The sequence below is a fragment of the Amphiprion ocellaris genome, chromosome 14 (genome assembly GCF_022539595.1).
Source record: "Amphiprion ocellaris isolate individual 3 ecotype Okinawa chromosome 14, ASM2253959v1, whole genome shotgun sequence".
Taxonomy (NCBI): domain Eukaryota; kingdom Metazoa; phylum Chordata; class Actinopteri; family Pomacentridae; genus Amphiprion; species Amphiprion ocellaris.
Window position 1 is genome coordinate 19,802,187 of NC_072779.1, and position 23,541 is coordinate 19,825,727.

The 23,541-nt window shown below is 39.9% G+C and overlaps 1 protein-coding gene across 1 annotated transcript in view; it reads left to right on the forward strand.

Moving 5' to 3' along the window:
• The first annotated feature begins 636 nt into the window (after nucleotides 1-636).
• Nucleotides 637-23,541, forward strand: part of uvrag (UV radiation resistance associated gene) — a 100,478-nt gene continuing 77,573 nt past the window's right edge. The window contains exons 1-8 of the mRNA XM_023281855.3: nucleotides 637-944; nucleotides 4,619-4,736; nucleotides 5,290-5,324; nucleotides 8,093-8,254; nucleotides 9,456-9,530; nucleotides 9,656-9,741; nucleotides 17,258-17,363; nucleotides 22,857-22,983. Of these exons, the coding sequence (XP_023137623.2) occupies nucleotides 840-944; nucleotides 4,619-4,736; nucleotides 5,290-5,324; nucleotides 8,093-8,254; nucleotides 9,456-9,530; nucleotides 9,656-9,741; nucleotides 17,258-17,363; nucleotides 22,857-22,983 (814 nt within the window). The 5' untranslated portion in view covers nucleotides 637-839. The remainder of the gene's footprint in view (nucleotides 945-4,618; nucleotides 4,737-5,289; nucleotides 5,325-8,092; nucleotides 8,255-9,455; nucleotides 9,531-9,655; nucleotides 9,742-17,257; nucleotides 17,364-22,856; nucleotides 22,984-23,541) is intronic.

Here is a 23,541-nt window from a genome sequence, read left to right on the forward strand (position 1 = left end):
ATAATCCATTAATTTAACATAACCTAACATTCTCAGTATAACAACATAGCCATATGAAAGGTATCAAATTGCCTCCTGCAGGGAGAACTTTTAATTTTTTAAATACATTTTATTATTCAAGTGAAGACTGTTTATGCTTGTTCCATCTCTAGGATTCATGGGCCTTTATCCTTGGCACTGCTGCACCATGGGGCATATTTCTGGAAAGTGCACAGGAAATATTTGATCAGATGTTGCATATATTCCCTCGGAAGCCGCCCCTTTTGTCTGTGGTTATTTCTTGGTTTACTTTTTGTATACTTGCAGCACAGTGACATAAAGTTTAGAGCCCGCGTCATTTAAATGTGAATTGTTTGCGCCAGTTTCTATTTTGGCTCTAACGGAGACTACCAGTGGGAATAGCCTGAACGTCACCGTTCAACTGTCACCTGCATGTCACGCTGTACGATGCAACTTCCTCATATTTTGCAGCTTTGACAGATTTCAACGGACACTCGCCTCATCCGGGAAGATAAGCAGATAAATCAACCAATAGCAACACGAGTTTCCAGTGGCAGGCGCCGTCTTTACGTGACGGACGTTAGTTTGAGCCAATCAGCAGCCGAGATTTCGCCCCGCCCAGCCGGAGACGGATTTCCGAACCAAATGTAGCAGAATAGCCTGGACTTTGTTTACGTCCCGCTGGTTAGCTGACAGCTGTTGTAGCGCTTCGCCCACACAAACAGCCGTATTTGCATGTCTCTGCTGGCTGCTTGGAGCTTCGTGAACTTTTTGCCGAAGTATTTCGAGAATGGGATGTTTTGTTGAGTGAGGGGGACCCGCTTGATGCCGACAGGAGGATGAACTCCATCACCGGTCGGGTTCTTGCTCTCCCCGCCGCCTCTGTCACCAACTCTGGAGCTTCATCCTCTCGAGCCTTACATGTGGAGCTCACATCCCAGCAGGTAAATCCAAACTCTCTGAGCTCTTGTCAGCTTCAGCTGCATCCAGGTGAACTCAGGAAAACTTGGACTGGCCTGCCATATTGTGTTATGTGTTAGTCTAGAACGTCAGCTACAACTGCTGCCTGCAGATGCACTACAGGCCTGTCAGACTAGCTAGTTAGCTAGCTGCTGCTAGCTTGCAGTTAGCTAGCTTACTGGAAATAAATGGAACTGGACTAACACCCCAGACACACTAAAACCAGTTAGGCTGGTGTTAAACACTTTTGAATCCAGCCCCTTTAGTGTACTGTCCTGTCTTCAACATGTCCCATGCTACATATCCAATTTTGTGCATGTCTGTCACGCTTCTGCTAATGCTACCTTAACTTGACGTTGTGTTAGCACGCAGGTGACAGCTCCGAGGAAGGGAAACCGTAGCAAATAGTATGTCGCTATAATAACGTTAAAATGTCTCGTACAGCTTTTTATTGTATTTTATCTTTTTATTTGAAACATGTCTAGACCATAGACTAAATCCATCAATGCATACTTAAGCCGGAGAATTCTTTGGAAATTGGAAAATGTATCTCTCATCTATCCATTCATTCATTCATTTGGAAACGACATGTATAAAGTTGACAGTTTGACCTCAGACGGCAACATTGGTCCCTCACTGGCACATGTCACTATCCCTGACATTGTGTTATAGCTAAATAATATATGCAGTGGGGAACATACTCTCTACATTGTTGAAGATTCGTATTAGGTTGAGTTATATACGTATTATGCAGCTTTTGAAGCTGATCTGTACACCGTGTCTGGTGAGTCAAAAATCTGTATGCAGCAGGGCTTTCTTGGACTTGCTTCAGCTGTTATCCTGCATTGAACCTCTTCAGTCTACATCAAACCATCTACAGTATTCTTATAGTGAAACAATGAGTGTATTCTCTCTCAAATTCATGCAGCAACATGTTTTGCAGTGTTGCATACTGTTAGGATTCATAACGTGTGTGTCACTGACACAACATGAAGTTCAGCTTTCTATCATCTCATTGGTCTTTTCTGCTCAGAATGGCTTACTGCATATTGGGTACATATAGATTATTTGAAATGAAAATTAATCTGGGACAGGATGCTTTATTTTGTTCTTACACAGTAAATGTAATTCTTTTACCTTTATCTGTTGGTTAAGAGAATTAGATTGACATCTCAGTAACAAAGTTTGTGTTGATGTCAGTTCAAACATGTGCTTTTTCATCATTACCTCTGGGGTGTATGGCTGGCTATGCAAATAGTTTCAGCTGTATGTGTTTAGGATTCAGGTTAACCGCCTCTGAATCATCTACAGCCACCCTAATCCAATAGAAGTAAATTTGCTGTTGTTTGTCTTCCCCAGTGCTCTAAAAAGTTACATTTGAAAAACTTGTCTGCAATAAAATTTGATTTAGTTCATTTCAATTCAAATGTCAGAGACAAATTTTTAAATTTGAAAAAGATAAGGGCTATATGCTGCTACTGTTGTCAGTAGAGTAGCGATATCTTTTTGACTTTTCCTTTGAGTTTTTTTCCTTAATTTTAATGGGCTGGCACACATGATTGACGTGTGACCTCATGGATGTTAAAAAGGCCTGAGAAATGCATTTCTTATTTCTACTAGCTGTTTGTATATTTTGGTGCTGTGAGAACTAAAGTGCATTTTGCACCAATACAAAGTACCAATGGATACAAACATCAGCTAAGTGCTTCAGCGTATGTGTAAAACTATATTTCCAAATTTTGTTATCTGAGTTTAAAAGTGTATATTCCCATATGCTTCGCTGACTTCAAAACCAAAAAAATTTCCAGCTGCATTGTCCTACTGGCCCACTGCCGTACAGTACCAGATGCACTGGTATTATGATTAAAAGCAGACTTCAAAGCTGCAGCACTACAAATCAATAGAATACAGTACTCACCCTTGCATTGAAAGTGGTGAGTCTGGTTAGAGCTGTGTGATTTAGACAAAATCAAACATCGCATATTGTTGATCTGTTATTATAATAGCATCCACAACAATAATGCAAGCCAATAGTACATAAATATTGCTCTGCTTTGCTGTGTTGTTCATTTATCAGAGCTAAACTTTCTGACCAGTCACAGGTTTCTGCCTGGTACCTAAAGGTATGTGGTGATAAACGCAATAAATTCAATCTTAAATATTGAGCAAAGTAGTAAGAATTTGTGATGTAATTGGAACAACATTGAGTTTAGAGAGATACCTTGAGACAGTGTCTGCCAAATTTAACAGTTAATGGAAAGACTGACATTACACTGACTTCGTTGGAAGATTTAATTTCCTAGAGTGACTCCTGACATCATCACAGTGGTCCTTTCTTCTGTCTCCATCTATGTACAGTAAATATCATAGATTGTTGTAGGCCTGTTATAATAATTCTGCATTCGTTTTAGCCTGGTGTAGCTACTGTACTGCCATTTGAGTGTACATTAATGTTGTTTCATGATGTCATTTCATGTTAGGTTTGCATGTCAAATGCAGGTCAGTTTCCCCAGCTTTGCTTTGTCCAGTCTAATTTCTAAAGAGGTGGAATGTCTGTACAGATGTTCAACACAAGGCTTGTGACCGGCTAATCTTTTTGTCGCACGAGTTGCTAATCACATACCACAATCACATATGTATGATCATTTTGTAACATGTGGCCAACTTTATTGTGACCCAAACTTTGATCTCTGTCTCAGCTGGCAGTCTATAATCAGGGCTCGGATATTTGTGTCATTTAATTTCCATCACAGCCGTTGCCCTGCCTGTAGTCCACATTAGCCTAGTTAGAAATGTGCACAGAATTTTTTAAGGAGTGGGATAAAAGTGCCCTGTAGAACAATCAGTTTTGTTGTTTCTGAGGTCCTTAATCATATAGGGAGTCCCATGACTTAGATTTAGTCTGTGTATGGCTGCAGGAGAGAGGCTGGGCCGGCTGTTCAACAGAGAACTTGTGCTGTGGTGACGTGTTTGCCTGAAGCAGGTCACCGAATGGCATCTGTGTGCTCCCTCTGTTTCCCCACAGTCACACTGCCTTTCCAGACATCATTTATTTTACACTAAGATATTAGATTTTTGCAACAGTAGATTCTTGGAAGCAGATCTGTGACAAATAGTTCAGAAATTCAGATGTTAAATGTTGCTAGACTGAATTAGAGATTCACTAATGAATTATGTAGGTATGGTTTATACCCTGTACTTGTCTTTACACTGGTATGCTTCTGTGAAAAGTCACATGCTTATCAATGATATCTTTGCCTCGTTGACTCACTGTGATATGTGGATTCTGGGATAAATCTTTGTAGAGCTAAAAAAGTTAAGGCGTTTCTCATGTGACTGTCATGCCTGCCTTGTTAACTGGCTATTTAATTGTACCGTGAAGATGTCATGTGTCTATTATTTGAACATCTAGCAGCTGATGTTACCTCTGTGCATGAGAAATAACTGCTATTTTAGACACTTTCCATATTGGATAGAAAATGTGATACTTTATTGATCTCTGCTGGCACCTCTTATCACTTGTCCTGGGACCCAGTCAGGGTTGTGTGTCTTCAGAACTGCCAGCCACCATTACATGAGCCAAAAGAACTTCAACAGCTCTGATGTCTGTTTCCTCACTTTCTCTCTGTTTCTTCCTATATGTTCTCCTGCCAAACAGAGACGGTTGCGTCATCTCCGGAGCATCGCAGCCAGAAACATTGTCAACAAGAATGGTTCCCCGCTGCTGGACACTTACTTCACCCTCCACCTCTTTGTTGGAGACCGTATTTCTAGAGGTCAGTGTTGACACTCCTCCTGCTGGTGATGTTATTTTGTGATATCATTCATTTCATTTACATGAAGAAGATTTAAAATAAACTTTAAAACAACACATTAACTTATGCACCTTATTTTGTAGAGTGATTGCAAATAGGCGTGGTTGCGATAGAAATGCTGTCATTGTCTGAACTATTAAAATCCTCCTTAAAAGAAAATCTACATTATAGTATTCCAATGATTTTGTAGGCTAAGGTTAGCATCTGTTTCCTAAAGCTGATGGGGCCATTACCACTGAACCTGTGACAAACTCTTTTTAGAGTTAGTGTTTTTAGATATGTGTCTGTATGCTATTGATCTGAAAGTGCCCAGAATCCAGTGAAGGCACCGTCCTCACTGTGTGTGGAGCAGGTTTAAGAGTTTAATGTAGATGACAGTATCTCCACAGTATTATCTACACATTAAATGTGAGCTGAGCTTTTGTGAGTTGTATTTTATGGTAGATGTACTCCTGCTGATAGTGCATAGTGTTTCCGTCTTTCTTTTAATCAGATTTCTTTTGTGTCTTTTTAGATTTTTACAAGAGTGAAATCATACGAGACTCACTGGTGAGTACTTATGTCAACCTTCAAACTGTGTCTCTCTGCTTGGTGGGGTAGGTTAAAGATGTCATTACCTGCGGCCTGCTGCTGCATTGTGCTTGTACACTGATCGTTATACGCAGAGCTGCAATGAAGGAAGACAAGATTCTTGTATTTTATTAATTAAATTAAGACTGACTGGTCACACATTTAGCCACCTGTGGACTTGTTTCACTTTAACTGTATTCAAACATTACAGTTGCAGTGATGTGCTGTGAAACATGCTGAGATGAATAAAATGTCAGTCTTGCATCAACATGATTAAATATGATACGTGCTTCTCTGGTGCAACTTTCTTTCTTGGCCGGTAAGCATCAGTTTCTTGTTGTAAATGACCCAGCTGTATACTAGTACGTGATTTCTGGCTGTTTCCACTATTATTTGCGTGACAGATGCAGCTCTGCATGAAGCTATAGAAGCAGCCAAGGATAGAAAGCAATTACTGTCAGGCTTACTGCCGAGTCATGAGCTGACCTAAGCTCGTTTGCAGGCATACTGTTTAGTACCCTCAGAAGACAAACTGTATAATGCTCTGCAGGAGTCATGACTCCTGTCATCTCCCTGTCTAACTTCCTCCTGTTGAATCTAACATTCTTGCTGACATTCGTTCTCTAGTATTTCGTCTCCTTCCGTCGTTGGTCTCAGGAAACGTTTCCTGTTGGTCTTCCTGTTTTCATTGTATCTGTTGTGCCCCTCTGCTTCCCCCACTGACTCTAACTAGTTGCATTTCCACCCCCCTCCATTCTGTGGATTTTACTTCTGTTCTTGGCATTCGTCTCCTGCACGTCCTTGAAAGTGACCCAAAGAGCATGAGACTTTTCCCCCTCTGATGGAGGGAAATGGTACATAATTAAATGATATGAAGGACTCTGGGGCTGTGTTGTAGAACTAGAAGCCATGTTGTCATTCTGGACGTTCAAGGACAGAGCGCAAACACAAGTAGGGATCAGACTTTAAGGATAATGTAGAGCAGGATTGTTCAGTTAGCAGTGGATAAGGATCATATTATGAATTTAGCAGAAGTGCAATACATTTTACCTTTTAGATTTTGAGTTTAAAATCTTTAGCATATTCTCACATGGTTGTATTGCATGTGTTTGTTTGTCAAGGAAAGTAGCTGCTAGTTAGGTTTACTTTTTGGAAGAAATCTGTTCAGTTGCACTAAACACCTTAAGTTTCTCTTTAAGTATGACACATGAGACTTCATTTCTCCTTAGCTGATTAACTTGCTTAAAGGTGTTCCACAAAATCTATTAAAATATTTCCTCATTTAAGGACAAGCATTAAAGCATTTAGTGTATTAAAAGAGATTTTACACAGTGACAACATTCTACTTTCCTTGGCGATTGTTTGTGTTCTTGTCTTGTGCTTGCTGATTTCTAACAAAGCTGGCCTAAACATGATAGACAAAATATTTTTAAAAATGTCAAGGTAACCAGTCTCAACAAAGGAGGGATACAACAAAAAAAAAGCACCCAGTAAACAGTAAATATGACCTACAAATAGCAGAAAATAACAAAGATAGGAGGAAATTTCAATCAAAATGAATTCAAGAAGTCTGGAACTGTTCATCACAATAAACTTGGCCATGTTGCAGTTTAGATTGAGTCAGCAGTTCATTTCCTTACTTTGTGCAACAGTTTGACACTGTAATAGATTTCTAGTACATAAAACTCAGACCAGAGTAAATCTTACTTTAGTGATCATTTTAAGGAAACCGTAAGGAGAAGATTTAAGAGTGTTTTGTGCAATCAGTCGAACCCAGAATTACAAATCATCACTGGAGCTGTTATTGATGCTTGATTACCACTTAACTCATTAAACCATTTTTACAGTAATGCACTCTTACTCTGTTTTTTATCCTCACCAAGTGAACGCTAATGTGTTGTAAAATATCACATGAAAACTGTTCACCACACAATTTTCCAAATCAACACATTTTCTCACCAAGAGGCAGTTAAAGGGTATTCCATATAGGCTCTATATACCTATACAAATATACTATACTATGACAAATAAACTATATTATTGTCGTTACTGTATGTCCACCATATAAATCCTGATGGCAGAACTGTTGTCTCGGATCCATAAGAGAAGTATTGTTTTACATTCAGAAGTGGACATGTGCCAAACTAAAGTTAAAAACAAAATGTTATTGGTAACATTAAATCATAAATCTGCAATATGACAAATCTTATCTCTGAGGCAGAACACCTATAGCTATTCTTCACATTTATAAGCCTTGCATAGCAGAAAATAATTTGTCTGATGAAACAAGTCTGTGCAATGGCAGAAAGGAGGTGGGTCAAAATGAATTTAAGAAAACTACCAAATGAGATCGCTTACAGTGTAAAAGATCTCATTTCACGATATAAAGAAATGTCTTTGAGATGATAACAGTGTATCATATCATTTATTTTACAAGGTTTTAGCCTGTTAAACTGTAAGTGGACTTGATTTAGTTATTGAATACAATTCAAACCCATACTCGGATCAATTGAAATGAAAGTGTTCATATTAAAATGGGCCCCGGACCACTTTGTACTGGGAAAATTGGGCCTAGAGGTCAAAAAGGTTAAGAACCCCTGGCTTACACTACCCCAAAGGAAAGCACCAATCCCTCATTTCAAAATGTCAAGACATTGTTAGAGATTGATAATCCATTTCAGGATTTTCACTATTAGGTTGGTTAATGGAATCACAGCAAAGCATATGTGTGTGTGTATTTGTGCCAGAATCCAACATGGCGGAGCCTGGACTTTGGCATGCTCCCGGACCTTCTGGACACCTCAGTGTCCTGCTTTGTGGTGAGGATCTATGGAGGACAGGATGAACAGTACCAGCTCCTCATTGAGTGGAAGGTCAATCTGGATGGCCTCAGATACACAGGACAGCAGGTCAGCAACCATACATGAGAAAATGAAAATAATGCTAAAAATGCTAATATTTATCTGTATAACATACAGTTTGCCACAAAAAATTGCCATGTTATCTAGGCTACGTAAGGAGATATGTAAATCTGTTCTTCCAGTTGTCGGCTATACGCAGAGCCTACAAGATGTGGTTCATGTCTAATCAAAGACTGAATTAAATGTTCCGATAAATGTTTTATAATCAAAAATGTACTCTTAAGTTCAGACACGTGAGGTACACATTTTTCACTCCTCTACATGTGGTATATTTATGCATATATGGTGTAATGGCTCAGTTTTGAGTTTTAATTTGCAAAGCACTAAACACAAAGTTGCACTGGTGAAGAGCATCACAACTCTATACATGTTTATTGCAGAATTTTAATTATTGCTTCAGTTCTTTTCAATATCATACATAAACTATCTGTGTCAGTATTTTGAATAATGTAGAGTAAGAGCGATCTTTGAATTTTTAACTAAATGTGCCATTTTTCTGGGATGCAAATGTAAATCCTACATTCTTACAAGGTAAAATTTGTCTAAATCTGTTTGGATTGCAATGTTTGCTTTTACTCAAGATACCAGACCTTATTCCAGACACTCAGTAAGTTGAATCATCTAAAGTACAGTAAACAGATGCAGGACGACATACGGGAGAACATAATGCATATAATAATTTCCACCAGTAAAACAGATGCTCACTACATTACATCATTTTGACACTAATCAAAAGTGCAAGAAATTGCATTTCTTCTTCCATTTTGCCTCCGTATATTTCAAATGTACGTCAGTGATGGTGAAGTAATCAGTAATTGTGTTGCAGCACTGCTCACCATGCGTGATTCAGTAATGTATATGGTTAATAACCTTTAGAAATATGCTGCATGCCTGTGTCATGAGGACTAAAGATGTGATTCAGTGTAATGAAGTTTGCAGTTGAACATATTGTGTTAGAAGATCAAAATGTAGCAAGTCAGTTTGGCTCTTTGCATCAAAAGCTTTTCACATTGAAATTCTGAGTCACATTCAGATACCGAAAAAGAAACTTGGCATTATTGCCATTCTTTCACAATGAGACTGCTCATAAACAGATAACACTGTCTCATGGACGTCCAGATGTCTGCTGTCCTTTGTTCTCCCGTCTCTGTCCCTACAGTCAGCCTCTACTGTCTCGCTTTGTCCACAGATTCGATCCAGAAATCCAAATGAGATCATATTTGGATTGAATGATGGCTACTATGCAGCTGACTTTGATCATAAGGTGCGGCTTTTTGTCTGTTTTCCAAAGCTTTTGCATCATAGTGGAGAACCCAGTTCTGAACTATTTAGCTTTATTTGGATGCCGTTTGGCTTCTGCACTGAAACACTGACATGTGGCTGTTTCAGGATCAGTCGGAGCGGAAGAAAAACAGTCTCCTTCAGGTCGACCAGAGTTCAGTCAGGAACTCCTACAGTGTTTTCTCATTGCTCAGGTAAGATTCATGCCATGCAGCAATATTACATCATACTGTCACTTCAAGTTCTTGAAATGTATAACAACGTTACAATGGAGCAGCCAAGTCCATCTCCGCTAGAGGATTTTCTGTCATGTGCAGTAGATTAGAACTTTTCTTCGTCTTTTTATTTTTTAACCATGTATTCCTTCCTAATCACACAGTAACAGGGTTGCTAATCCATGCTAATGTTAGCTTTTTCTCAGGAGTAGAAGCTAGATATTCAGCTAACTTTTAGTGCTGACCAAGAGGACAAACTTACTGATATAAAAAGTAAAGAAAAATGTAAAAAGAATTTGTCTTATCCTGATAATATGCATAACAGGGTTGCATGAGGTACAGTGAGACATTCAACCGAGGCTGACAATGTTATGAAAATATGAAAAATAGAAGAGAGGACATAGCTTTGCTCTACCCATTCTTTTGGAGAACTGATTGATGATGTTAATTCCAGCGTATTGTGTGGTTCACTGTTTTCTTCTTCTTCTACCAGCTAAAAAGGTTATGCTAACAGGGTTGTTGTGGGACACACGTTCCATGCATAGTAATTATTATTTAAAATATTATGTATATTAAAAAAAATTCCCACAATTACAAGAGCCATCAATGAAAAAAATAATACCAAAAAAAAAGGAGATTTAGATTTTAACAGTTTTATTTGAAATTCAATTTGGTCATCATCAGGGTGGAACAAGAGAAAAACTGCATTTTAGGGGAACTCCAGACTTATTTGGTATTTTAAAAAATCCTTTCAAACATTCTTTTCTCCTAGTTTTTTTTTTTTTTTTTTTTTAGATTTGGTCTCAGGACAAGTAAATTTACACAACAACTGCATGTTATGAGATGTCCTGACTGTGTTGTGAATATTTGTCTTGAGCATTTGCTGTCCAGCAGATGGTGCCATAAGAAAGACATCATTTTAGTCATTACCGGGGAGCTCTGCTGGTCTCGAACTTCATACAAGCTCACAAAGCCTTAAGTCAATGCTGTATTTCTTAAGTGAAACAGAAAAAAATATATAAAACATTTCAAACACTGCATCATTTGGCCAGAGTCAGACTTTGGATTAGGAGCAGAATTAAAGTAGTTGAGTGTTGAGATGTTGTGAAAATGGTTTGTAGTACAATATTCCACCACAAGTAGGAGACAGAGATTTACTGAGCAAGATGCTTGTTAAAAGGGGAACCCTGGTACAGTAATTAAGAACTTCAGGCATAAGGGAGCGCTGGCATCTGTTGACAAACACAGACTGGTTGTTTCACATTTATATATAAATGTGGTAGAATGTAAACACTACTTTCAGAGTCACCAGGGCTTCCCCCGAGGGAAACCCTCTGTTAACTTAAGCCTAATCACAGCAAGTTTTAACTAAATAAATGTATATCGGGAAGGTTCCAGTCAGACACTCCCAAAATAAGATAAGGATCCTGTCATTAGGAGCACTATGAAGGTTTCCACTAACATTTTCCTTCTATAGAAAGTAAATAGGGGGTCATAATTGTGTCAGAGGCCTTCACAGTGTCAAGAAATAGGAGTTTTGCCGAAGTTGGCTGAACTTAAACAGTACTTCCTGATCGAGAAGTGGTCATGTTTTTATGTTTGTTTGAGAGAATATCATTACCTCCCCAGCAGCTTGCAGGAGAAAAAGACTCACTTTGAGTCATAACTTTTATGCTGTCGGCTCTTGTTTCTTCTATTATTGCAGCCTTCTTCCACATCCTCTTCTTTCTGTCCACACCCATATGGACTCTGTGGAGTTTAATACACTTACATTGATCCCCTCTTTCCTCACACTGCTCTGCCTGCAGCTCTTCACCCCCCTGTCAGAGGTTTTCCTTGGCTTAGTGCACTCATGCGTATGGTTTATGATTATGTACTGTAGAATGATTCATTAGATATTGTAGACTGCAGCAGGGATTATTCCCCCCCTCCATGGTACATATCCATATATACTCTGTTTCTGACCTTCAGAGCTCTGCATTCTCCAAAATGCATTAACTTTGCAAAGTATTCAAGTGAAGTACTGCTCATGGATACATACATTATGTATTATGTATTTCACTGGTGGCGTTGCACCATCTCTTTTTTCATCATGAGGAATGGTGGTCTCCTTTCGTCGTCTAATTCTTGGAATAAATTTCTTTTTCCCTCCTCTGAGAACAATGATGCATATCCACAGGGGAGATCCACAGTGTCAGACACTCTCACCCTACTCTTTCCCACTCTTTCTTGGCCCAGTACAAAGCATCTTTCTCAGCACATTGCTTTAATGGATAGGATGAGAGCTGCTGCACTGAGAACTCCTGATCTTGATTAATGATGGTAATTTGTCAGCAGATTCACAGTGTCTTTTTCTGCCTGGCTCCAGGTGACAACATCCTTCGCTTGTGTGAAGAACATGGTGATGTGGGCTAGCAAACACAACATGACTCAGATGGATAGATGAAGAGGGAGCATGCAGATCATCAATCAGCGAATTCTTGTGTCTTTCAGAAAAGTGGAGGTAGAGGGCAGGCCACAACCATACAATGTATAGAGCTGCGCCTCTGCCTGGGTAGAAAAAAAGTTAAGAAGATCATCCAGCTGTTCAGCAATGGTGTTTGTTCTTTTTCCCCTTTGGAGACGCTGTTATTACAGGTTCGGATGTTACTCAACTTCCCTTCTCCAAGGCTTGATGTGTGAACAGTAAGAGAGGAAGGATGACCTGATGGTACTTTGTGGAAGCTAGTAGGTCCTGTCACTGAGCTACATATTGGACTAGCTGGGTGTTTACAAAGTGGAGAGGCAGAAAGAGTGACTGAGTGGGTCACTGTTTCAGTTTGAAGGTCATTTTCTGTGGCAAAGGCATAATGTTTTCTTAAATGTCACATTGAAGTGGTCTGTAAGTGGAAATACTTGAGTGGATTCTCTGTTCTTTGTCTGCAAGCAGAGTTCTGCACTTACTTCTAGACACTGAATAGTCTTTATAATGACAGCATAACATTGTGGATGCCGAATGTTAAAACAGTGGATCATGTGACACATGGTAAGCATCATTCCTGGGGCAGAACTTTCACAGTTCAATGCAGTGTCTCAAACTCCTGCAGCCTAAAGGGGAAACTTTCTTTTCTTCTTGATCAGAGCCATATGTTGCCTGATTTGCTTGTGTATGCTCCGACGTGGAGTATGTGTGTATGTACAGTATGTGTCAACAGAAGCGGTGCACGGTGATGGTGAAGCTCTATGGGGGGTCTCTCATGCCTCCAGAGACTGTTGAGGTGATAATGCTTTCCTGCAGGCAGCCCCTGAGGTCTATTCGCGTGCTATTTGGACACTGCAGCCACAGCTCTGAGGCACCGGACCATGTTCTGATCCCGTGTTAAGCAAGCAGCTGGATGCGAGTCCCAACGGCAGCAACCAGGTTACAGCAACAAACTGTCTGCCTGAGCTTTAAATTGTTGTAGAGATATAAATGTTGATGCTGTTGTTTCCATTTCACATGTCTGCAGTGGACTTTTGCAGAATCAAAGTAACCACCATAGACGTAATATAAGAATACTGTGTGGAGTTGTTTTTTCCATTTAGTCTTTGCCTTATTTAACATATTGTTCACTCTGAGATTAGACTTTTTTTTCCCGAAGCTTGTGTATTTTCATTCTCACAAGTGGCTGGAGTATTGCTTGTTCTCCCACAGCGTTGCAGCCTCTTCAGTGCATGCCTAGAACTGTAATCCTGTGTTATCTCAGCTTGCTCATGTAGGGCTCATTCCTCCCACCTCTAAAATTATACCCCAACTTAAAACTACAGTACCAAGCTTTATCCTCGCTTTGTGTGTTCTGGCTTCGCAAGCATAAGTCAGCAGGCTTTGACTAATGGCCGTTACATTTTTTTTTCATTATTTGGAATATTATAGCAGGCTGCTTAAGTAACCGTGACTAACAATTTGACATTCTTCATGTAAGACAAGGGCAAGGAGCTTACACTCATGACTCATGGGGATCTGTAATTATCTCTAATTATCTAAAAGCATGACCCCTTTTTGACCCTTTCAAGACCAAACACATCTTTTCTCAAGATCTCTTTGGCTTCCCTGCATCTTTGTTGTACTTCATGTAAACATGGCTTATAGCAACTGATCTGTAGATGCCCACAAAACCATCAGCCTGGAGGAATAGAAGTGCATATGCAGGCTCACCAAACCTCACTCCAGTAATCTTATCTTCTTTTCCATGTAGATGGAGACAATGGTGAGGCGATGTGATTAACAAGTGGTTAAATTTGTTTGACATTCTTCTGCAATGAGCTGTTTGTTGTCTGTATTGTCCTTGGCAGAGATGTGTAGTGGGAGATTATCCTTCAGTTGTTGTTTTGAATCAGTTAATTGGCTGCTCTGTTCACCCTGAGCTCTGTGAATTCAGTATAGTCATCAGTCTGTGGACTTGTTTCCTTTGACCTACTATTGTTTGATAAGTGCTGTTGCTCACCTTGCGTGTGATATAGAAGTAGGAGGCTAGTCAGGTTATATGGTGAGCACTGCTTTTAGCAAACATTGTTTTTGTGTGCTGAATCATTTGAACCAGTCAACTAATTTAAATCTGATAGGAAAAAAGACTTTGTGCCTTGTTTGCTAGCTTGTAAGAAATATAGATCAGTGTTTCCCAAAGCCAAAGATGACAAATGTATTGTTTTAACCACAACCCACAGATATTCAGGGTACTGTCAGAGAAAACCATAAAGAAACCACAAAATATGCACATTTAAGAAGCTTTGACAGAATTTTTGACACTGACAGTTAGCCAACCGATTAATTAATTATCAGAATAGTTGCGGATTAGTTTAATAGTCGATAGGTAGGTAATTAATCATTGCAGCTCTAGCTTGCTAGATCCTACAGTATTTCTCAGGAACGTAAAGCTCTGTAGTGATTTGGGGAGGGATTTGGAAGAAGTCTGCATAGACTAAAGACAGAAAGCAGTGATGTGAGTTAAATATTTTTTTCTACTCTGTGTTAAAGAAATAGTGACATAAGGCCTTAAAATGGGCTAGACTTGATGTTTCCCTTTCATTTTCTGTGCGAAGAACAACAATATGATCTTAGGTGTCTTCTTCTGATCAGTTTCTCATGTTTACCCCATAAGCCAGATGACACATCTGTATTTGGTGATTACTTCTGAGCCCTGATTACAAAATTGCAGATGCTGGACCGCAACACAACACAGCACATAAACCATGGCAAATATTTATTTCAAGATAATCAGTCAAGGTAAATGAACAGAAAACAGGAGATGTTGACTGGAGAGACTGCCAGGCCTGCTGCTAACTGAAAAAGACTGGAAGGTGATCATTTTTTTCTTTTCCATTTACTTGATTGCACTAAAAAACACTTACCATTTTCTAATTTCACCTTACTTCAAAGCCTCTCTTCTAGGATTTCAAGATGCCTTCTGGTTATCAAAACATCTAGAAGTTTCAAAAGCCTAAGTTTCATCTGACACCCCTTCAGAATCTAGTCCCATGTCGAAAGAGCAAATGTTATTGTTTGTGTGATGTTTATCAGGATCAAGGGCTGAGTGCACAGCCTCAGCCATAACTTCCTTTAAATCCACGACAGAGTTGCAGGTACATATTGTGCCTTGGGAAAAGAAAGCTGTTGTTGCTGCTTGTGAGTTAGTGTTCTCTGGACAGTTTCCGAGCGATGAAAGTTTTGCCCTAATTAGGGTGTGTGGTGGAAGCCCCCCTTTCCCCACTGCTGGCCTATAGGTCCTAGTGATGGGCCAGCATTAGGCCAAGACTCAGGAGATGATAAGGGGGCAGACATGCGTGAAAAGCAGAGAGGAGATAACTATTTTCACCTGGGGGGAAAAGGCCATATCAGATTCTCCCATCGCAATCACCTAAACAGATGAAGCTGTCAAAACAGATTTCACCCTGATGTTCTAAAGGACTATCTCCAGCTTCTATCACTGTCACCTCAGACAGATTAAAAAATGTGGGTAGCAAACATGATTTTCCTGTAGGACTCCTCCTCAAAGTTCTGTTTACATCGCCTTTTTTTTTGTTGCTGGGTTGGTTGCCAGAGAGAAGCAATAATATCCAGCGGTGACTGTGTGAGTTTCATAACAACAAAGCCCCCTAGGATTTGTAAAATGACCCCACCAAGCTGTGAGCCTGTTAAATAGAGCCTCTTCCACTAAACCCACTCAAGAGGCGATTTCTTGAAGACTCAAAGCAAGCACATACCTGAAGAAAAACCCTGTTCACATCACCCTTATGACCCAAACCACAATCCCATCATTCTGTCTGCCATAATAACTGTCTCCAATTTCTGCTTGTTTGCTATAAACTCTTCCTGAAATGGTTCAATTGTTGTGTCACAAACTAGGGGACCTAACATTGTGAACCATTAAAAAAAATAAATAAATAAAAAATGCAAAAGCTCTATTTGCATTTTTAATACTGCTTTCCATATTTCTCCAATACTGTAAGGGAGTTTTCCATGTCCAGCTTGTATTAGTGTCAGTTTTAATGACGGTTGAAAGAATGCAATGCACAGTATAAGAGGGTCATGTCTTTATTTAGGGTTCAGACAGTAGAGTTGTTCTGTATGTGTCCTGAATAAAAGGTAGCCATTACTGCGTAGCTCACTGCTTGATATATGATGGCGCTGAGACAGTTAGCAAGAAGTGGTTGATCAAACATCAGTGTGACAGTTTGTTTGCTAATTGTCAGTTACCCCTTTTATCTATGCGGTGTGAAACATCTCCACCATGTTGGATTGCTGAGAGGGTTTTTTCTTTTTCTTCCCGGGCACAAAGAAAACATTGCTGAGCATTACATGGTCTTGTGATTGATGGTCTAAATAACACGCTTACTTGTCATTTGTGTACTGACTTTATGACAGCGACGACAGTAACATGGAATTTAGAAATACGCCTCCATCATTTGTGGGTATAATTGATTAGCTGGCCTTTTGAAAGTTTTGCTCTCTGGGACTGATGGATTTAGGTGTATTTATCATTGTTTGGTCTCATACTGTATTGTGGTTAGCTTATTAGACAATAATAGTGATTAAACTTCAGACATCATCTGTCTGGTCTAAACATTGGACTTATTATTAGGAATGCTGTCAATATGTTTTTTTGTCCTTTTTGATTAATGTCAAGGCTCATCAGTAACTTTTACAGTTTGAGAGGCTCAACCATAAGGCTGGAACAATAAAGGTCAACCCATGTAAATCAGAAAAAGAAACAAGAAAGGATAACAAACATACAACACAATGAGGCTTCTCCACATGGGGACTATCATAATTTTTTATTGTGCCTTTCAAAAAGTTACTGTAAACATTCAAGCTAAACACAATGAATTGCTGCTGTAGTTGTGACTCTGACACTCCGTTTTTATTCAGCCAGTCGCTTTAACGGTCGCTTGGAAACACAGTTTCAACACTGAGCTGGTCTTGTGGTCCAATATGTGGTTTTAATTATGTGGATGGTGACTCTGCGTTCTCCTTCGGCAGGCTTCACACAGCGCAGAGAGCCATCAAACAGACCCAAGTGACAGTGCAGAAGATTGGGAAGGAGATTGAAGAAAAGCTGAGGACGACGGCGACCTGCACAGAGCGGGTGAGCACCGTTACCCATCGGCAACACATTCCAACTCCTCAGCACCTTCTCAGCATCAGTCTTTAGGCAGTTTATTTGCTTAATTTTACTCTCTGCTGGCATTTAATCTGCTTATTGTATAGCAAAAATATGGATGGTTTATGGAAGAACATTAATTAACACCACAGAGCAGTAATTGCTGTGGTCAGCAATAACAGGCCTACTGGATTCTCCATTAATAATAAACATCGGCAGACTGTATTGTGTCTTATACTTAACAGGATTTAAGAGCTTGTATCACCTAATGCCCATGATGTAATTGTAACGTAAAGCAACGTGAGATGTCATGAAACCCTTTTGGCAGCCACCGAATCTGTTTGTTTAGATAGCTCAACTGAAAAGTGGAGAAAGAGCAATATCCCACTTACCTCAATGATAGCGCTTTAACGAAAATCCCTTGTTTATGTTTCCACCTCCTGTCATATCCTCAACCAGGATCCACCACAAAAGCAAGAAAGCATATTTAACATTTTTGGAATTGGCAGCCACACAGCTGTGAAAACGAAGCACTGATCCCAGGTTTGACATTGTGTTTACTGTAAACATTCACTTCAAAAGCATCCCCTCCCTTCTGCTGTTATAAAAGCTCTGGGGCCGTTACACTTCGTTCTTTTTGTCCTCCAGGTAGACTTGCCTTTTTAGAAAGCATTTTTCTGGTCACAGGATTCAATACCGTACATGGGGAAATTGTGGACTGTGAGAAGGTTTTTGGATCCATGCAAAGTTTCAGCTATTTTAACGTATATATGTGCTGTTGCCCAGATACCAAATTTAAAGATTTTGAGTGCCTCTTCAGAGAGATACGTAGACCGCTGTTACAGCTGTAGCTTTCCATCATGCTCTCCATCAGCTTTTGATGTGCCTCATTTTTTGTTCCTTTCCTCAGACCCTACCTATTAAAGCAGCTTCACTATGGCCTTCCCACAAAAACATTGAGGCTCCATTCCTTTTGCCACAAAGGATCCCTTTCAAAAAGTTGTCTCTGATATTTCCCCCGCACTGAAACATTCCTCACAGCCCCTTTCAGAGCTCAAATCAGCTAATAAATCACATAATCCTCGTCTTCTACCTTTTTGTGAGAGCCCTGGAGCTTGGAGTGAGTGGAGCATTGTGTGGCTCTTCTAAGGGTTTTGCCTCTCTGTACTATCCTTCTGTGCATGTCATGTTGAGCATGGATCAAAGGGGGACAGAGTGGAGGCCACCAACCCTAGCGCATGGCCCTTTCACCCTCTCACCCACACTCAGCTATTAATCTGCTGGGTTATAACATGCTTCCCCCCACGCCTGCTGCTTATTTACTCAGCTGACCCACTGCTGTTTGATCTTCAGTTGGAGTCAGACGGACCCTGGTGGTGGGTTACAGTCTCTCTCTCTCTCTCTCACACACACACACACACACACACACACACACACACACACACACACCATCAAATGGCTGTGACCCACTTGTCAACTATGCCGCTCAGTGAAAGTGTAGGAGGCTCACGATTCGTGCAAAAGCCAGCGGTGGTTAACATGCAAGCATCAGGGTGTGACACATTGGAGAGATGCAGGCTCTATCAGTCGTCTCTCTGTGACTGATACCCCTCTCTGTTTTCTCCACAAAGCTCTCAGAAATCTTCAAGCAGAGGCATATCTGCGTTTCTTCTGATCCTGGCTAAGATCGCTATCTAAGCATGTGTGAGAGTGTATCACAATCCCTGCTTGCAAACTACAGGATGGATAACAAGCCCTGCCAAGCCTCCATTATCCGTCTCATTCTCCATTGAACTCCATGTTTTTGTCGTCTAGCTTATATTGCATGTATGTTTCTTTGTCATCATCCACGCAGTATTCAAAGATTATGTCTTAAATCTGTCTTTACTTGTTTTGCAGTTGCCCTACCTATTCATCCCAACTTATCATTTTTCAATGTATGGTTCTGTTAAACCACCAATCTGTCTCCTTCATCGACTGTATCCCAAAACCACATCCATCTGTCCATGAATCCCCAGTGCTGTTGTTCATTAGATGGTTAGCCACTCCAGGCTCCCCCTCTGCCAGATAGAGACATGAAGCCTGATGGAGGGACATCCCATAGACAAAGCAAGATGCTGAATAATGACGTGTACTGTGATACTGCTGTTCGCAAGAGTCCGGGGGCTTTATTGCGGTCTTTCACTTGTTTAAATATCCTGAACGGGACTGAACACCTTTAGTCTCTTCTTACAGCTGTACTCTACTTCACTGAGTTATTTCATTCACTTTTTTTCCAGCTATGCCTTCAAATCTTCCATCACACATATTTTCAACTTCCTCTGCTACCACTAAAAACACATTCTTCACTGTGATAGCACACTGATAACGTGACTGTCTGCATCAGTTTAAAAACACCTTGTGTTGACACCTGCCTGACGAGATGTCTGCTCCGGCTGAAGGTGGGAACAGCTGTTTCCCCTGCTTCTAGTCTATATGCTAAGCCAAGATAATGGAGTCATTGCTGAAGTTTTACATTTGTGAGAGCAATATCACAGTCGTAAAACAATATATAAGGAAAAAGGCAACATTTGCACACTGCTGTCGTGTCTATAATATAAAAAAATATAACCAACATACACTACCGTTCAAAGGTTTGGGGTCACCCAGACAATCTCATGTTTTCCATGAAAACTCACACTTTTATTCATGTGCTAACATAATTGCACAAGGGTTTTATAATCATCAATTAGTCTTTCAACACCATTAGCTAACACAATGTAGCATTAGAACACAGGAGTGATGGTTGCTGGAAATGTTCCTCTGTACCCCTATGTAGATATTCTATTAAAAATCAGCCATTTCCAGTTAGAATAGTCATTTATCACATTAACAATGTCTAGATTGTGTTTCTGATTAATTTAATGTTATCTTAATTGAAAAAAAATGATTTTCTTTCAAAAATAAGGATATTTCTAAGTGACTGCAAACTTTTGAATGGTAATGTGTCAGAAACTCACATTTTCATACTTAAATCCTGAACCCCAAACTTGCTAGCAGAATTGAAAGATATGTCCTTTTTTTAAAAATTCCAACTTTACACCATTAGTAATCAGAGCAAGAAACTCTGAAGGCCAGATGAATTGTTTGATTTTTACAGACAATCCTTAAACTGATCATAGAAAAGAATAATTCAGTAGAAACACTTTAATTAATGATGTTTTATCAAATTTTAATGATCAAAAATTTGCTGTTTAGAAATTCACCAAGAATAAACATTTTGCACCAGAAAAAAACCCATAAAATTCTGTGTTCTTCTGTGCAGCTTGACTAGCATTAGTATTGACCATCAGTCACATCACAAAAATTCTTTTTGGCTGAACTGCAAACGGTTTTTAGCAGAATGCATGCTCATATGGAAACAAGCTAGAGAGACTAGAGCAAAATAAAATATACTACAGCAATAAAATAAATTTAGCAAATCTCAGAAATGATATACGGATGAGCAAGTTGTCAGCAACTTGCTGAAAGATACATTTAGCATGGTGACATATCTTTCTGGAAGGGATGTGCAGAGCATTGTGTGTGTGTCTAATTTGTAGAGCCACCATTTCATTTCCAGTAATTGTAACATCTGTAGCAACTGTTCATGCTGGCTGCAGGTTTTTTCAATTTTAGAAAACTCAATAATCAAAGAAATTCACACCCCCCCCCTTTTTTATGATTTATTGTCTTTTAATTGTGTCAGTCTGCACAGAAGATATTTTTGAGTTTACTCTACTTCTAGCCACAGTTGTCAAGTTTCCACAGAGATGCAGAAATTTATATTACAATGAAAAACAAACCGACAGTGAATGAAAATGTGACGGAAGCAAATAAAAAAAAAACACCCTAAAACTGCTTGGTGTTCAGAGGGTTAATTTATCTTTTTTGTTAATTAATATAGTATTGTTTCCCAGTTTGTTGAACTATTATTTGACTAACCCTAACTTGACTCTTACACAGAAGATGTTGTGTTCCATGTAAGTGACTCAGTCAGTCATGAGTCAGCATGCACGGTACCAGTGCTGCAAATATCACACATAAAAGGAATGCAGCCACTATTACTGTTATTTAACTACGTATACCTTTTTTTTTGTCAACATATCTGTAATGGTTTAAGTAGATCGGCTCAACAGGTGAGCGAGGAAGCTGTCAGTCAAGCACAATTTATACCCAGATGTACCACCATGAGAAAAAGGTCTAATCAGCCAAAATACACCGATCAGCCACAACATTATGACCACTGACGGATGGAGTGAATAACATCGATCATCTTGTTATAATGCAATGTTCTGCTGGGAAACCTTGAGTCCTGACATTCATGTGGATGTTTGACATGTGCCACCCACCTAAACATTGCAGGTCAAGCAACCCCCCAACTCCCCACCCCACATGGCAACAGCAGTCTGTGATGCCAGTTGCCACCCTCAGCAGGACAATGTACCCCGACACATTGCAAAAACTGCTCAGGAGTGGCCCGGGGAACGCGACAGAGCTAAGCTGTTCACCCCGGTTCCACACTCCGCAGATCCAAATCTTTCTGAGCATCTGTGGGATGTACCAGGATAAGCCTGGTCGAGGTAGGTCCCACCCTGCAACCCACAGGACCCACAGAATTCACTGCTACCATCCCGGTGCCACAGGACATCCCCAGAGGTCCTGTGTCCATGCACCACTGGGTCAGAGGAGTTTTAGCAGCATAAAGGAGACCAACACAATCTTAGGCAGGTGGTCATAATATTATGCGTGATCGGTGTAAGTGAAAACAGGTGTGTGTGTGTTTCGTAGGTTGTTTTCACAGAAGAAATATTCAGTAAATTATATGATTACTTACATGTACAAAACCAAACACCATTTGCGCAGCAGTAACAGATTAATGAGCTAATGTATGCAAGAATGACTGCATAATATGCAGGATTTGTAATTACATTACTGTAGTAAATTATATAGGCTATAAAAAGGGTAATGGTGAAAATGATCAGTACAGGAATAAAGATGCTGAAAGAACTCCAGTTCACATTTGACACCCACCCTCATCTGCTTACATCTTATCAGAGCAGCTGCTTGAATGCTAAAAGCCGGAACTCCACACCACTTAACTTGCAGCCAGCCATTCCCGTGACTGGGCTCATTACGGAACCTTTGCAGCAGTCAGAGTGATCACAGGCCTCAGCGAGATGTTTTAAATAGACAAATCATCCTGTGTCTTTCTTGCCATTAGGTGTTCACGGTGGATTTTGGATTAGCATTTGCGAGCGTTGGCTTAGGGGATGTGTATTACATCGAAGCGACATGATGTCAGCCTGCAAAAACATGCCTTGTTTTTTTTTGAGATAATAGGACTTTTGGGGTCTTTACAAAGCGTAATAAATACAGAAAACTGCTATGATCACATACTAAATATTTTCTCTCATCCTCTTTCTCTGTTTTCTCTTCATATCTCCCATCTGTGAGCAGAAGAAGGAGCGGGAGTGCATGCAGCTGCGTATAGCTGTGCTGCGCAGTGAACTGCAGAGGCAGAGGAAGGCGCTTGGCAGGGAGATAGACCTGCGACAGAAGGAAAGGGCACAGCTGCAGAAGAAAGGTAAACTTATACAACAGGTACAAATGTGCCTGTTAACACCACAGCACCATATACAAATCAGCTTGTAATGTTGTATACCCTTATGGACCGATCTTAAGTACTTTTGCAGCACACGTAGTATGATGATGAGTTATTAATTGTTTCGTTGATTAATTTACACAGAAAGCACTATTTGTTTCAGCCCTAAAAATGTCATTTTGGTTTATTTTTTGAACGGTGTTCCTCTGTTCCTGTTCTTTTAAGTAATATACAGTGCTTTTAGGCTATTCCCCCTATGCAGAAAACAAATGGCCTGCCACAAACAGTTGAGCTAACAACATTAAGTGCATAATATGGTTGTTCAGTATATGAAATTAGTGGTATTACCACCTACGTTATTGCTAGAGCCAACATTAACACACACAGGTGGTAACAGAAACGAAAGGCACAGGAGAATTTGTGTTACATTATCATCGCATGACATAATCTTTCAGTCCTTCTGCAACTTATTTTGTTGTCTCCAGTGGTGCTGCTTGTCTCAAGTCCTACTTGTGTATGTCGACTTTATACAATGGTAAA